At 41.0% G+C, this 17,293-nt stretch overlaps 1 protein-coding gene across 2 annotated transcripts in view; it reads right to left on the reverse strand.

Moving 5' to 3' along the window:
* dnajc10 (DnaJ (Hsp40) homolog, subfamily C, member 10) overlaps positions 1-17,293 on the reverse strand; it is a 72,566-nt gene that overhangs the window by 44,448 nt on the left and 10,825 nt on the right. For both annotated transcript variants that reach the window (XM_072579061.1, XM_072579062.1), the window contains exon 4: positions 1,943-2,105. In XM_072579061.1, the coding sequence (XP_072435162.1) occupies positions 1,943-2,105 (163 nt within the window). The remainder of the gene's footprint in view (positions 1-1,942; positions 2,106-17,293) is intronic.

The raw sequence follows: 17,293 nt of genomic DNA on the forward strand, positions 1-17,293 counted from the left end.
TTTTTGATATAGGCATGGGTCATTAGACCCAATGGGTTTATGCTGGTGGTTATGCTACACCCATTTGTTCTCTCAGCCAACTTCATCTAACCATAATGGCATATCCTTTCACTTCTTGCCATCACATACTTGCCTGGCTTGCCTAAAAATGCATCTGTTAATTAACCCAAAACTTCACATAGTAACCATTTGCATATTCCAAGCAATGGCGGGTAAAGAGGATTCTTTTGAATTCCTTCCAGATTACAAACAAATCATCATGATACAAAAGCAAAATATTATGAATTCTGGAAATGTGAAGCAGAGACCAAAACTACTAGAAGATCTCAGCAGTTTAGGAAGTATTTGTAAAACATGACCAAAGTTAATATCTCAGGTTGATGTTCTTTCATCGGAGAAGTCATGATGCAACAGGTTTTCAGCGAGTGAGCGAGAAGAGGAGGGAACTATAGAAAAGGTCATGATCGAGTGGATGGCAGGAGAAATTTAACATTTGATACAGTTTACGGGCAAGGCAAAAGGAGATGGCAGAAGCTTTGATGGGCCTCATGTCAAATTCCCAAAAGCAAAAATATTTTCTCCAGGAGTACCACCAAATCTGTTCAGAATTTTATACGAAGTAACAGTTGAAGGCTTGCATTTTCACATATGTGAAGAAGACGACTTCTCACATGTTCAGTTTCTTCAGACAGCTCAAATCTTCTCTATTTTGGTAGAATTATTGTAAACCAAATTTTGCACCTCCCATAATGCCCCAATATATATTTTCATAGTACATTAAGCAGAACTGGTGTACAGGTTTATAATGTTGTAATTTTTAAGATACATAACTGCCAAGCAATGACCACATCTAACAGGAGAGAGAATCTACCCATTGCCCGTTGACATTCAATGGTAGCACATTATTAAATCTCCACTCTCAGTTACTGATCAGAAGTTGAACTGGACTAGCCACATAAATACTGTGGCTACAAAAGCAGGTCAGAATATAGGAATCCTATCATGACTAACTTACCTCCTGAACCCTCAAAACTTACCCACCATCTACAAGGCAAAAGTCGAAGAGTATGGTGGAATATTCCTCACTTGCCTTCATGAGCACAGCTCCAGCAACACTCAGCCTGACATTATCCAGTGAGAAATTACCACTAGATTAACACCACCTCCACAAACATGCCCTTCAGCACCAATGCTCAATCACAGCAGAATACTATCTAAAAATGTACTGCAGAGAATCACCAAGGCTTCTTAAGCAGCACTTTCCAAACCCATGACCATCACCATTGAAAAAGGACAAGGGTAGCAGATACATGGAAAAGCATCACCTGCAAGTTCTCTCCAAGCTACTCATCATCCTGACTTGGAAATACATTATGCTCCTTTAGTATCACTAGGTCCGGAAACACACTTTCTAATGGCATTGTGAGGCTACATACAGCAAATGGCCTGCAGAGATTAAAAAAGGCAATTTACTATCAACATCTCAAGGGCAAACAGGAGTGGGAAGTACATGCTAATCCAGTGGCTGTGACATCGCCTGAATGAATAAATGATATTAAAAAAAGCAACTGCATGCTTACTCAAAAGTATCAGGATTAAGTCCAAGGGAAAACAGTGTGCCAGCTTCTTCTGCGATTTCTGTATTTTTCTTAAAAAGTTTCCAAATATTTTTTGAAAGTAAAAATACAAGATCTGAGTGTTTTGAAGTGCTTGTTGCAGAGTGGCATCGATACAGTGTGATGCACAGAGAGCAGCTCTATTACCCAGAGCTCAATGATATAGGACCAACGCTCAGATGTACTCACATATTCAACAATGACTTAAATTAAATAGTGATTCTAGCCAGCAAATAAAGTTCAAACTTACTAGATTTGTGTGACAGGAAACACATTTAGACAGCATTGACTGTGAAGGCAGAGAAAGCCAAAAATCATACTCTTACCAAAGTCATAACGATAGAAGTTCCAACTTTCATACTGTCCACCCTGGTGATCCTGAAGGCCTTTCTCACCATATTTATCATACTTTTTTCGAAGATCCTCATCTTTTAAAACTTCGTATGCTCTATTTATTTTCAAAAAGTTATCATGTGCTTCTGGATTATTCTGATAAAACAAGAAGGTGTCAGATATTCAAATTGGTCAATAATGTTGGGTTAATTTTGAGAAATGTGTTTAGAATTTCGTTATTCAATATATTTGTTGTGGAGAGTTTAAACATTTAATAGCAAAAGACTAGCTATCCTAGATTCATGCATTGAAATACTTTTATTTTAATCAATCATCATATGTGATGAAATAACTGGTTAACTTCCTCTAGTGAGAAGCACATAAGTAAAAACAAATCATATTTTTTACCCCCTCCAGCAAATAAGAGAGGGAATGAGTATTCATAAAATATAAATAAGTGGCCTTCCCAACGTGTGTGTGTGTGTGTGTGTGTGTGTGTGTGTGTGTGTGTGTGTGTGTGTGTGTGTGTATATATATGTGTGTCCCTTTTCTGTCTACTCATTGGAGGCAAAACTACCAAATCTGGCTCCCATTCCTTTTCCAACTCAGCCCGTGCACAAACCCAACTTCGAGCAAGGGCTTTCAAGGTATTTAGTCATTCCTCAGGGACTGCCTGTGACCCCAGGAACAGGTCATTTCTGGATCCTGAAACAGTTGGGCCAATAGACCTGCTGAGCAAATCACATTGGCTGCAAACTGCCTCGGGACGGTTTCTTCCTGAACAGGAAGTGTAACAAGCAAGGTTGCCTCCATTGTAATACGGTTATAGAGCAACCAGTTTTCTGGTGGAGAATCTGACCAAAAAAGAAAAATTCTCTTTACTGTGAATATGATATATTGTAAAATCTTGCCCATTAAATGTGTATAATATTGGGATAATTTCTTCATTCTATATGTATTTGCAATATAATTTTTTTTATAGGAAGGATGTTGTGAAACTTTAAAGAGTTCAAAAACGATTTACAATTATGTTGCCGGGTTCAAGCTATAACGAGGGGTTGAATAGGATGGGGCTATTTTCACGAGAGGGTTGGAGGCTGAGTAGCTTCTAGAAGTTTATAAGGTCATGAGGGGCATAGATAGGATGAATAGACAAGGTAGTCTTTTTCCCCGGATAGCAGAGTCCAAAACTCCAGGGCATATGTTTACAGTGAGAGGGGAAAAATTTAAAAGGGATCTTAGGGGCAACTTTTTCATGCAAAGGGTGGTGTGTGTATGGAATGAGCTGACACAGGGAGTGGTGGAGGCTGGCGCAATTACAACATTTTAAAGACATCTGGGATGGGTACATGAAGAGGTAGAGTTCATAGGCATATGGGCCAAATATTGGCAAATGGGACCAGAGTAATTAAGGATAACTGGTCAGCCTGGACACGTTGGACTGAAGAGTCTGCTTCCGTGCTGCACTTCTTTAGGTATCTAATCACTTTTGAATAAAAGAGGGAAGTATCTGTCAAAAGAATGGTTTTAATGACTGCAGTTGTGAGGGTGCACACCCAGCAACAGATATGGATTAGACAATCCTAGTTTATGGTAGCATCCTTGCAGAGTGCACTACCTTTTTTTAAAAACCAATGCGTCATTAGGCTTTGCTGGTTTTGCAGGAAGCTATAGTTAGCAACTCTTGATAAGAGATTGAAAATTAAGTTAATGATGATAGACTTTCCCTATTTAAATTACAATTTTTCCCAGAACTGTGGCATCAGCACCTGCCATTAACTTCACTGCTACATTGATAATTCCATTCAAACTGCCAATTTCTTTAAATTGAACCTGGCCATATAAAACCCGTACACCCAGTCTGACCAGTTTTGAATTTCACATCATTCAAAGGTTCAATGTCTTCCAAGTTTTTTTAAGCCTCTATTAGCTGCAATTCAGCTGTTCCCAGGTACTCCCCTGCACTAAATTCCAGTCACCCCATTGCTGCCAATAAAGGCTTGGGTGTTCCCTACTGAATTTAACATCATTTACATTTTGTCCACAGCTACACCGCATCGTAAATTTGCAACTTCATGCAGTTTCAAGCACCCTTCAAGCTTCAATTTACCATGCATTGATGTTTGTCCATGCCCCTCCTTTCATCTTACCATTAATACTGAATTTTTCAACAGTCTCAGCCCTACTTATACAAATTTCATTGTGAACTCTTTCAGTTGCTCTCCAGGTTTTTAAAAGATTACTTAAAGCCTACCTTTTCAACTATTCTAACCCCACCTTAAAGAATTCCACTTATTTCACCATTTGTAAAGCACCATGAACCAACTAAAAAAGAAAGTCTTGATATAAATAAATGCATTTGCTTTCTGAGCTATGATGTCCTTTAGAGTAAGTGCAAAAAGTTTCTTATACCACAGCAATGTGTTGCTATTGTCAGACAGCCATATGCAGTAGCCTCAGCACTTCCTGAAGAGAGCAAGGAGGATTATAGATTAAACAAGTTTTGAAGACAACCATTTCAAAGTTTAATGTGAGTTTCAAATGTTCCAAATAGATTGTACAGCAAACCCAATAAGCATCAGCTGATACTTGCACTCAAACAATTCATGTAACAGTTGTTAGTCCAATGTACTGTATCATGTGCAAATATAATTTCAATAACTTTCATTTTTAATTCCTGGATATATTTGGTAGATAGTTGGAAAAAAAGAAAATATGAAGTGCTTTTTCATTTCAATGCCTCTTCTTTGAGAGTGCATGGTGAATGTATCCTACTGCCTAATTCAGTGCTCACTCGAGGTGTTAACAGAGAAGGGAAAGAAGTGAGCTGACTGGCGAACAATCTCAGCAGCTTCAACGATTCAGGTGATTCTTTGACTCCTCCAGCAAGGTCATACCATGGTCCAGCAACTGCTAGCTTGACATCTAATGCTGTGCTGGCTAGCTAGGTCTAGATTCTGGCCTAAAGAGGAATTAGACAGTGAGATGGTGTGGATGTGTGTCCCTTAGAGATTGGTCCCTCAGTGTCTACTCTTAATGTGCCCTGCTGCTGAGCACTCCCACAGTATATTTTGTAAACTACGCGGATATGGTTGGAATGCTGTAAAGACATGTCTGAATCTCTACAAATTCCACCAAGAATGGGAGACAACAGACTCATTGATAATGGAGCCCAAAGTCTCTATAAAAGCACCTATTGTGTGTACTTAGCTGCAGGTAAAATCCGGCACTTAATACGTGCATTAGGTACAAGGCAGTTCTGTGAAGTTATAACACCCCTACGCAAATACATCGAATGGATTTTTTTAATAGCTGATAAGCTCAATGCAAAGTGTCTCTTGAAATGCAAGTGCTCAAAGATGGATGTACCAGTTTCTAAACTCAGCATGTTTAGCTCGGTTGCTGCTTTTATTCTCACTCAAAAGTTTATATTCATCAGAACAAATACTTGCGCTAAATGCTGCAAGCTAACATGCATACACAGAGATATTTGCTTGCAGATGGTGGCACTTCATGGACAACTTTAGAAATACAGTAGATATAAATGCCACAAGGATATCAACATAATCCTTCCAATAAAATGTGGCTGAGCAGTCAATACAGGTAGCCCCAAATATCCAAAATTACAGTGTTCCCAGGAAACCTTTCGTAAGCTGAAATTGGTATAAGTGAAGGTGCATGGTGTATATGGGGAAAAAAGCATTGCCATTTTTTGTCTAAGAGAAAATCCTCTTCGGATTCGCAAAAACAGGTACTAATTATAGGTCTTTCGTGAAAGTGAAATTGCTTAAAGCAAACGTTCGAAAAACATGAGATACCTGTATATTGCTACAATTGCTAATGACTAAACGTATTTCAGTTTGAAAGATTAGGAGCTAGATTTCCCTCCAGGTTGGTGAATATCTGGCTTGCTGTACAGAGGCTGTCTCCAGTACTTAAACTGAACTCTGCAATAGGAACCTGGGATTCCAGTTCAAATCCTTTTACTAACTTCATTTGGACTTTTATAGTAGGTAACTTGTTATTTGCCACGGTGGCCCTGTCGGACCTCTCAAAAATAGAACTGGAGCCATCTCTATCTGCTTCCAACCCACTTGCCAACAATCATTCCATTGGGTTTTACTCCAGATCGAAGAAAAGAATCAGATATAGCAATGATGGTAATATGCAAACGTAGAATAAAACAATGCATATACCTCTGAAGTTAACTAATTTCAATAATGCTCAAATTGCTTTTTAATGGTCCCACTTTATCTTAAAAGTTGAATTGGTATATCAGCATGCAATTATTGGTAGAAATATTTTAAAATCTTTTTGAAAGTGTTTCATATCAATGGATGGTTTCTCTGGGAAATGACTTAAGAGTGGTGGAGGCTAGTACTTCAATAACATTAAAAAGCATCTGGATGGGTATATGAACAGGAAGGGCTTAGAGGAATAGGAGGCAAATGCTGGCAAATGGGTCTAGATTAATTTAGGATATCTGGTTAACATGGATGAGTTGGACCGAAGGGTCTGTTCCCATGCTGTACATCTCCAGGACTCTGATTACCGGCCAGAGAATCACCTGTGAGTGCTTCTCTCCTTGCTCCTGCACGGTTATGTTTGGCATCTCCAAGGGTTTATACAAACTAGAAAGGCCAAAGTTATTACTTTGAAGCCCTAGCACATGAAGCTGAATCAGACTATTCAAAACATTCATGTCATATTTGACGAGGATGAGTTTCCAATCACATAGCCACAAATGGTTACCTATTTTCACCTCTAAAGATCACCCTCCTCCACCCCTTCCTCAGATGGCCTTCTTTTGTCATTAACCTGGGTCTCACTACCCCTTGATGACTGTTCCAATATGGTCCTGACCAGCTGCCTATTTGTCAACCTCAAACTTGAGATCATCTAAAAAAAAATCTACCTGTGGTATATTAACTCAAAACAAAAAAAGATCTTGTTCATACTTGAGCAGTGTAGTTGCTGTCTTACACTGACACTTATAGTATGGCAATGCCTCAACTTTAAAATCTTCAACCTTGTATTCAAGTCCCTGCCTGTCTTAACTTCATTTAGCTAAAACCCTTTGAGATCTCTGAACTTCAATTTATGCATCCTCTCTAGTTTAGATCAATCTATCACTGATAGCCATATTTTCAGCTGCTTAGGTGCTAAACTCAGATTCTTCTCCACCTCTTTAGTTTCCTTCAAGTCAAAATTAACATCTTATTGTGTCATATAATTCAATACACCACTAGGTGTTAAATTTTGCTTGATAACAATCTTACATAACACATGGTGGATGTTTTATGCTTTTAGCAGTATTATACAAAAGCAGTTTCAAAGAGGAGCCATATTGGACATGAAACATTAACTTTGAAAGTATCTGTGGTTAGAGAAAACAAAAACGTGCTGGAGTATCTCAATAGCTATAGAGGTTATTGTTGAAGGTGTTTTCTTGCTGATGTTGCCAGAAAAGCTAAACATTGTCAAATTACCATCATGGTTAGAATTTTACTTTCTCCCACTGTTTGATTGGGAGATACATGCCATAAAATTCTTTGCGTGTCCTCCTTCATCAACTTCCTTCGAATATTTTCCCTTTCACACCATGCACTGAATTAAACAAATTCCTTTAACATGTTCTGATCTGTGTTGAGGTGCTTTTATCTGAACAAATATCTTCCCAAGCTGCAATCTTCGGAGAAAAGGTGCTCCTCTAGCCCAGAGATGACAATAGTCATTCATTGCACTTCTCTCAGCATCACCTCCCTGGTCCCTTAACTTCATCAACCCATGCTTCAATATGATCTTATTCTCTGAACGTCCAGTTTTGAAACTAGCATATTTTCTGACAACTTGTGTGAGCAGTGCAAAATAAGTTGTGTATTTCAGATTTGGAAAACTCTTCCAAAGTTCTTGGATGCTTCTAACGTAATAGAGTAGTCACATACATTACTAATGCTCAAACTTCACCTTGCAGTTGGCTTGTGATCACTTTTTAAATTCCGTCACTACAGGCTCAGCTGACTGAGGAATTTAGTATAAGGGATTACAACTTCTGGCAAAGTGCAAGTGCATCGAGGAGGAGAGCTTCTCTGTTCATCTAGCATGACAGATTCAATATTTGTGTGCATGGTATAAACTATTTCCAAATCACCGAGAAGTGTGAAAGCAATTCTGAATATCCACAATCCTGGATGGTCCCTTCAAGCACATACAAATTCCTTTACAAATTTTGAATTAAAACATTATTTGCTCATTTATGAGTGAGAGTGGGCAATATCCTTGATACTTAGAATATATTAACTATTAAAGTCTTTGCTCTAAAATGATTTTTTTTCATAAGCTTGTCTTTTTTTGTTACCTCTCTCCACCTGCAAAAAGCCTTTTAAGGCACTGTTGTACTGAACAACTACAGAAAAGTTGCAAAGGAGTAAAATCAGAAGAAATGACCCAGCATCAACCTAGGTAAAGCACCATATCCTGCCCAAAACAGCCCATCAGTAACATTTTGGATCTGTACTAAAATTCGGAGAGTTGCCCTGCAGACGAGCCCCACAGAAAAGCCTGATATGGCTATACTGATTAAATCATACCTTCTAGATAATGTGGAGAAGGTGAGGACTACAGATACTGGAGAGTCAGTCAAAAAGCACAGCAGGTCAGGCAGCATCTGAGGAGCAGGAGAGTTGACCTTTTGAGGATAAGCCCTTCAGCCAAAACATCGATTCTCTTGCTCCTTGAATGCTGTCTGACCTGCTGTGCTTTTCCAACACCACACTTTTCGACTCTTCTAGATAATGTCCCGAATAGCTCCATCACCACGTCTGGGCATATCAACTCCAGTAGAACATCCACCAGGGTGGCAGCACATTGTTATTCAGTCAAGAAGGAGCTGCCTTGAGAAACCTCAACATTGTCTCTGGACCCTATGTTGTCTCATGACAGGAGGGCAAACAGGAGCAAGAAAATCTCCTGCTAATTACTACCTAACATCCTCCCGCAGCCGATGAATCAGTGTTCCTCAGTGTTGAACATGAGATGGATAGTGAATGGAAGGTGAAGAAGAGTGGCTTGAGAACATTAGAGACCAAGGTGTGCACGTAGAGAAGGATATACAAGTCAGACCCAGCCTATGCAGTTAGGCGAGGGAACATAAAGGTGAAAAGCCTACTTGACCTTGCTCTCACCAAATGCATGTTTAGAACAGTATTATAGGAGGAGTGACCACTGGACAATATATGTGGAGACAAAGGCCCACCTTCACAAGAAAGATGCTGCATATCACTTTCTATCATTGTCGTAAAATAGGACAGAGTCATAATAGATTGTATCTGTAAATAAAGTCTTTCCAGTCTGTTCTGTGTTAGGGCTGTTTAAAGTAAAAAGAGAATTGTGTAGAGGTCATGTGACCTGCTTTAAATTCTGCTTGACAACAAGCCTGGGTGACTTGCTTGCTATGGGGTTAGTGAAGCCCATTTTATATATTGTGAAGGTGGTCTAAGATGACATGGCATGGCATCTGTGATGTCCCTGGATTGATTGTTAATCTCTCAAGGCACTGACAGGTATTGGAATGTTAGGTTTTGTAAATGGCTGCGTATCATTATTTCATTTCAACATAAAATGGAATTGAGGGTCTACTTAAATGGTTAATTAGCATTTCTATCTGGACACAAGGCCTGTGGGATTCACAGTGCTATAGAGATGGGCTTTGACAGTGGAAGAATTCATAGCAATTAACACAGCAATGAGTTCTAAAGGTTTTTGGGGAAAAAAAAATCACTAAATCTCTTAGGCAAGTTAATCTACAAGAATCTGGGAGAGCGAGCACGACAGAGAAAGGTGCACAACCAACCTGCATAGTTACCAAACAGAATGCTGATGGGATTTTACACTCAGGTTAAAGAGACCAAGTTTGAGAGGACAAACAAGGCTGGAGGATTCAACTAGAACAAAGAACAAAGAAAATTACAGCACAGGAACAAGCCCTTTGGACCTCCAAGCCTGCGCCAATTCAGATGCTCTATCTGGACATGTCACCTCCCGTTCAACTCCCGCCTCAAGCGACTGACTGTGTGGAGTTTGCACGTTCTCCCTGTGTCTGAGTGGGTTTCCTCCGGGTGCTCCGGTTTCCTCCCACAGTTCAAAGATGTGCAGGTCAGGTGAACTGCCTATAGTGTTAGGTAAGGGGTAAATGTAGGGGTATGGGTGGGTTGCGCTTCGGCGGGTCGGTGTGGACTTGTTGGGCCGAAGGGCCTGTTTCCACACTAATGTAATCTAATCTAATCGTTCCTGTTGTCTACAGTGCAGCCTGCATACCACAAAATGTTTAGATAAAGTTACTTTTGTCTTGTTTATTACAGAAGTCTTAAAACATGAAATTTTGTTGCACAAATCTGCTCAGTTGATTGCTGGAATGGAAATAATTTTTAAAAAGGCACAAATCTCCAGGGATCATAAGCTGTAGCAGTGCAAAACAAGATAAAGAGGTGCAGTGGACCAATCAGCAACAGCAGAATTGAAAGACAAATGTAAATCAATAAATAAAGGTTTATGAAAAGGTATAAACAAAAGGTTTGGGTGATTTTAAATCTTCAAAAATTGCACAAACCAAATTGACACAATTAGTCCTGAAGATGTGTGCACAGTGTCATTTGGGGTAGTTGCTGAGAACAACTTGTGCTGAAACTAACCAGGACATAAACTACTTTAGCCTGGAAATTTTTAGATTAGATTACTTACAGTGTGGAAATAGGCCCTTCGGCCCAACAAGTCCACACCGACCTGCTGAAGCACAACCCACCCATTCCCCTACATTTACCCCTTACCTAACACTACGGGCAATTTAGCACGGCCAATTCAACTGACCAGCACATCTTTGTGGGAGGAAACCGGAGCACCCGGAGGAAACCCACGCAGACACGGGGAGAATGTGCAAACTCCACACAGTCAGTCACCCGAGTGGGAATTGAACCTGGGTCTCTAATGTGCAATTAGATAGGATTAATTAACAGTCAAGAGTGTAGTGCTGGAAAAGCATAGGTCAGGCAGCATCTGAGGAGCCGGAGACTCAACACTTCGGGCATAAGTCCTTCACCAGGTGTGAGGCTTGAGGGCCCGGGGGTTAAGAGATAAATGGGAGGGGAAGGTAACTGAGAATGCAATAGGTAGATGAAGGTTGGGCAGAAGGTGATAGGTCGGACAGAGGATGGAGCAGATAGATGAGAAAGACGATGGACATGTTAAGAGGGCAGTGCCGAGTGGAAGCTTGGGACTGGGATAAGGTGGAGGGGAGGGGAAATGAGGAAACTGGTCACATCCACATTAATCCCATGTGGTTGCAGGGTCCCAAGGTGAAAGATGAGGCATTCTTCCTTCCGGCATTGGGCGGTTAGGGTTTGGTGATGGAGGAGGCTCAAGACAGTCTCCTCTACATTGGGGAGACAGGACGCCAACTTGCAGATAGTTTCAGAGAACATTTCTGGGACACCCGCACCAACAAAGCCCATGGGATTAATGTGGATTTCACCAGTTTCCTCATTTCCCCTTATCCCAAACCTCCAGCTCGGCACCACTCTCTTGACCTGTCCATCGTCTTTCCCATGTATCTGCTCCACCCTCCTCTCTGACCTATCACGTTTTCCTCCACCTTCATCTACCAATCGCATTCTCAATTACCTTCCCCCAGCCACACCCCCCCTCCCATTTATCTCTCAGCCCTTGTCCCAAAAGCCTCATTCAAGATGAAGGACTTATGCCCAAAATATCAACTCTCCTGCTCCTCAGATGCTACCTGACCTGCTTTGGACTCTGATTTCTAGCATCTGCAGTCCTCACCTTAGAACATAAAACATAGAACATAGAACATTACAGCGCAGTACAGGCCCCTCGATGTTGCGCCGCCCTGTCATACTAATCTGAAGCCCATCCCACCTACACTACTCCATGTACGTCCATATGCCTGTCCAGTGACGACTTAAATGCACTTGAACTTGGTGAATCTACTACCGTTGCAGGCATTCCATACACTTCCTACTCTCTGGTAAAGAAACTACCTCTAAAAATCTGTCTTATACCTATCTCCCCTCACTTTAAAGTTGTGCCCCCTCGTCTTTGCCGTCCCCATACTTGGAAAAAAGCTCTCCCTGTCCACCCTATATAACGCTCTGATTATCTTGTATGTCTCTATTAAGTCACCTCTCAACCTTCTCTCTAACAAGAACAGCCTCAAGGCCCTCAGCCTTTCCTCGTAAGACATTCCTTCCATACCAAGCAACATCCTAGTAAATCTCCTCTGCACCGTTTCCAAAGCTGCCACATCCTTCTTATAATGCGGTGACCAGAACTGTACACAATACTCAGGTGTGGCCGTACCAGAGCTTTGTACAGCTGCAGCATAACTTCCTGGTTCCGGAAATCAATCCCTCTATTAATAAAGGCCAAAACACTGTATGCCTTCTTAAACTTGTCAATCTGGGTGGCAACTTTCAGGGATCTGTAACATGGACACTGAGATCTCTCTGCTCATCTGCACTCCCAAGAATCTTACCATTAGCCCAACACTTTGCATTCCGATTACTCCATCCAAAGTGTACCACCTCACACTTGTCCACATTAAACTCCATTTGCCACCTCTCAGCCCAGCTCTGCATCCTATCTATGTCTCTCTGCAACCTACTACATCCTCAGTCACTATCCACAATTCCCCCGACCTTAGTGTCGTCCGCAAATTTACTAACCCACCCTTCTAAGCCCTCATCCAGGTCATTTATAAAAATGACGAACAGCAGTGGACCCGACACTGACCCTTGCGGTACGCCGCTAGTAACTGGACACCAAGATGAACATGTTCCATCAACTATAACCCTCTGTTTTCTTTCAGGAAGTCAATTACCAATCCAAACTGCTGTCTTCCACATTCCCATTCCTCTGCATTTTGTACAATAGCCTGTGGGGAACCTTATCGAACGCCTTGCTGAAATCTATATACACCACATCAACCTGCTTGGTCACTTTGTCAAAAAACTCAATAAGATTCATTAGGCACGACCTACCCTTCACAAAACCGTGCTGACTGTCCCTGATCAGATTATTCTTTTCTAGATGGTTATAAATCCTCTCTCTTATAACCTTTTCCAACACTTTACCAACAACTGAAGTCAGACTCACTGGTCTGTAATTACCAGTGTTGTCTCTACTACCCTTTTTGAACAAGGGAACGACATTTGCTATCAGGCACTATTCCTGTAGACAATGAGGATTTGAAAATCAATGCCAAAGGCTCGGCAATCTCTTCCCTTACTTCCCAGAGGATATCCCATCTGGCCCAGGGGACTTGTCTATTTTCGCACTCGGTAGTATTTCTAATATCTCTTCCTTGTGAACCTCAATCTCTTCTAGTCTAGATGCAAGTATCTCTGTATCTTTCTCTCCAACATTTTCATTTTCTATAGTGAATACTGTCGAAAAATATTTATTTAGTGCTTTCCCTATCTCCTCTGACTCCACACACAAATTCCCACTATTATCCTTGATTAGCCCTAATTTAACTCTCGCCATTCTTTTATTCCTGACATACCTATGGAAAGCCTTAGGGTTAACCCTGATCCTATCCGCCAACAACTTCTCATGTCTCCTCCTGGCTCTTCTGAGCATTTTTTTAGGTCTTTCCTGACTTCCTTGTAATCCTCAAGCGCCCTAACTGAGTTTTCACATTTTGTCGTAACATAAGCCTTCTTCGTCTTGACCATGGATTCCACTTCCTTAGCAAACCATGGCTCACTCGTTCTATATCTTCCTCCCTGCCTGACAGCTACATACTTATCTAGGACACACAGGATCTTTTCCTTGAATAAGCTCCACATTTTTAATGTGCTCATCCCCTGCAGATTCTTTTCCCATTCTACGCTTCCTAAATCTTTCCTAATTGCATCGTAATTTCGCTTCCCCCAGCTGTAACTCTTGCTTGGGTGGAGTACACCTATCCCTTTCCATCACTAAAGTAAACCTGACAGAATTGTGATTGCTGTCTCCAAAGTGCTCACCTACTTCCAAATCTAACACCTGGCCAGACTCGTTACCCAGTACTAAATCTAAAGTGGCTTCGCCCCTTGTAGGAATGTCAACATACTGTGTCAGGAAGCCCTGCTGCACACACTGGACAAAAACTGACCCATCTATAGTACTCGTACTGTAGTGATCCCAGTCAATATTTGGATAGTTGAAGTCCCCCATGACAACTACCCTGCCTCTCTCACTCCTATCGAGAATCATCTTTGCTATCCTTTCCTCTACATCTCTGGGACTATTCGGAGGCCTATAGAAAACTCCCAGCATGGTGACTTCTCCTTTCCTGTTTCTAACCTCAGCCCATACTACCTCAGTTAACGAGTCCCCAAACATTCTTTCTACAACTGTAATATTGTCGCTGATCAACAATGCCACACCTCCCCCTCTTTTACCATCTTCTCTGTTCTTACCTTCTCCTATGATTAATTACCAATCTTACAGTGAAGGGTCTGTTAGGCAAGAATGATTACAGCATGGTAGAACTTCATATTCAACTTGAGAATAACAAAGTTCAAACCTGAAATAAAGTATCTTGATGAAAAGCAATTACAATGAATCAAGTATACTAGGCAAGGAAAATAGAGTGAGAGGTAAAGCAGCAGAAAAGTAGCAGTAGATATTTAAGAAAATATTTCATAATTTGCAACAAAGATACATTGCATTGAGAAAGAGAGACTCGCAAGAAGAGATGGAAATACTGAGATAAATAAGGAAGGATTGTATCAAATTTAAAAGAAATGGTAAACAAAAAACTGTTAATATTAGTGGTAGGTCAGAAGATTGGGAACATTTTAGAAATGACAAAAAGAAAAGTGAAAATTTAAATACAGAAAACTAGCAATTAACATAAAAACACAGACAGTAAGAGCTTCTACAATATATAAAGATAAAGGGTATCTAAATGGAGTTTTGGTTGCTTACAGCATGAGACTAGATAATTAATAATGGGAAATAAAGAAACAACAGAGGCACTGAACAAGTATTTTGCATTTGTTTTCACAACGGAAGTAGCAAAAGGTAGGGAGAATTAAAAACAAATTTTCATCACCAGAAAAAAGTACAAGGGGAAATTAATGGCACAAAAGGTTGACAAGTCCTCTGGACCTGCATACAGGATCTTCAAAGTAGTGATTGTAGAGATAATGGGTGCATTGATTGTAACTTCCCACACTACATAACACCCACCCTTTCCAGAGAATTACTCAATACTCTTCCATATGAAAAACCAAATGGAGGAAGCACTGAATGTGGCAAGACAACAGAACATTTCTGTGAGGGTCCATCAGCAAGAGAATGGCACAGTAGCACCACTTACTGACCAAGCTAGCCTAGTCCTAAAGGAAATAAGTTCTGCAGTGAGGGGATTAACAAACAAACCGATTTGACCTTGTCCACACTGACCAACCTGAGGCAGATGCATCCATTCATGCAAGTGTAGGCAGAAGTAAATACCCTACAGTTTTTGTGAACGACAAAGCTTCTTCTACACATTGAGGAAAGTTGACAACAGGAGACTACAAGTCTACAAAGATTAAATTAATGTGCAAAAAATTGACAGATTGAGTTTAACGTGGCTCAGTTTGACAAGAAAATAGTATATTATTTAGACTGGAGAAAGACTGCAAAACAGCTCAAAGGTAGAAGACAGAGGGTGGTGGTGGGATGTTGTTTTTCAGACTGGAGGCCTGTGACCAGTGGAGTGCCACAAGGATTGGTGCTGGATCCTCTACTTTTTGTCATTTATATAAATGATTTGGATGCGAGCATAAGAGATTCAGTTAGTAACTTTGCAGATGACACCAAAATTGGAGGTGCAGTGGACAGGAAGAGGGTTACCTCAGATTACAACAGGATCTTGACCAGATGGGCCAATGGGCTGAGAAGTGGTAGATGGAGGTTAATTCAGATAAATGCAAGGTGCTGCATTTTGGGAAAGCAAATCTTAGCAGGACTTATACACTTAATGGTAAGGTCCTTGGGAGTGTTGCTGAACAAAGAGACCCTGGAGTACAGGTTCATAGTTCCTTGAAAGTGGAGTCACAGGTAGGTAGGATAGTGAAGGAGGCATTTGGTATGCTTTCCTTTATTGGTCAGAGCATTGAGTACAGGAGTTGAGAGGTCATGTTACGGCTGTACAGGACATTGGTTAGGCCACTGTTGGAATATTGCATGCAATTCTGGTCTCCTTCCTGTCGGAAAGATGTTGTGAAACTTGAAAGGGTTCTGAAAAGATTTACAAGGATGTTGCCAGGGTTGGAGGATCTGAGCTACAGGGAGAGGCTGAACAGGCTGGAGCTGTTTTCCCTGGAGTGTCGGAGGCTGAGGGCTGACCTTGTAGAGGTTTACAAAATTATGAGGGGCATGGATAGGATATATAGACAAAATCTTTTCCCTGGGGTCGGGGAGTCCAGACTAGGAGGGCATAGGTTTAGGGTGAGAGGGGAAAGATATAAAAGTGACCTAAGGAACAACGTTTTCACACAGAGGGTGGTACGTGTATGGAATGAGCTACCAGAGGATGTGGTGGAGGCTGGTACAATTGCAACATTTAAGAGGCATTTGGATGAGTATATGAATAGGAAGGGTTTGTAGGGATATGGGCCAGGTGCTGGCAGGTGGGACTAGATTGGGTTGGGATATCTGGTCAGCATGGACGGGTTGGACCGAAGGGTCCGTTTCCATGCTGTACATCTCTATGACTTGGTGGTGCAGAGAGAGATCTATCTCCCAGTAAATTAAATTACAGACTTAGTGGCTGTGGATAATTCAACAACAGAAAGAGACAGGTCCACAAATATTCCAAACCTCAACCAAAGGTAAGCCTAGCACATCAATGCAAAAGACAAGGTTGAAGCATTTACAATCATCTTCAGTTCAAAGTGACAAATAGATGATCCACCATGGCCTTTTCTTGAAATGCCAGCAGAGATGTCAGTCTTCAGACATTCTATTCACTCCAAATGATGTCAAGAAACAGCTGAAGGCACTGGACACTGAAAAGTCTTTGGGTCCTGACAACATTCTAGCAATTGGTTTGAAGATCTGCATTGCAGAATTAATTGGGTGTCCTAGCCAAGTTGGTCCAGTACAGCTATAGCACTGGCATTTACCGAACATAGAAAATCTCTCAGGTGTACCCTGTCCATAAAATGTGGAACAAATCCAACTCAGCAATTCATCAGTCTGCTCTCATTAGCAATGTAATGGAAGGGTTGTTGCCAGCAATATCAAGTGACAATTACTCAGTAATAATCTTACTGCCCTGTTTAGGTTTCACC

The sequence above is a fragment of the Chiloscyllium punctatum genome, chromosome 10 (genome assembly GCF_047496795.1).
Source record: "Chiloscyllium punctatum isolate Juve2018m chromosome 10, sChiPun1.3, whole genome shotgun sequence".
Taxonomy (NCBI): domain Eukaryota; kingdom Metazoa; phylum Chordata; class Chondrichthyes; order Orectolobiformes; family Hemiscylliidae; genus Chiloscyllium; species Chiloscyllium punctatum.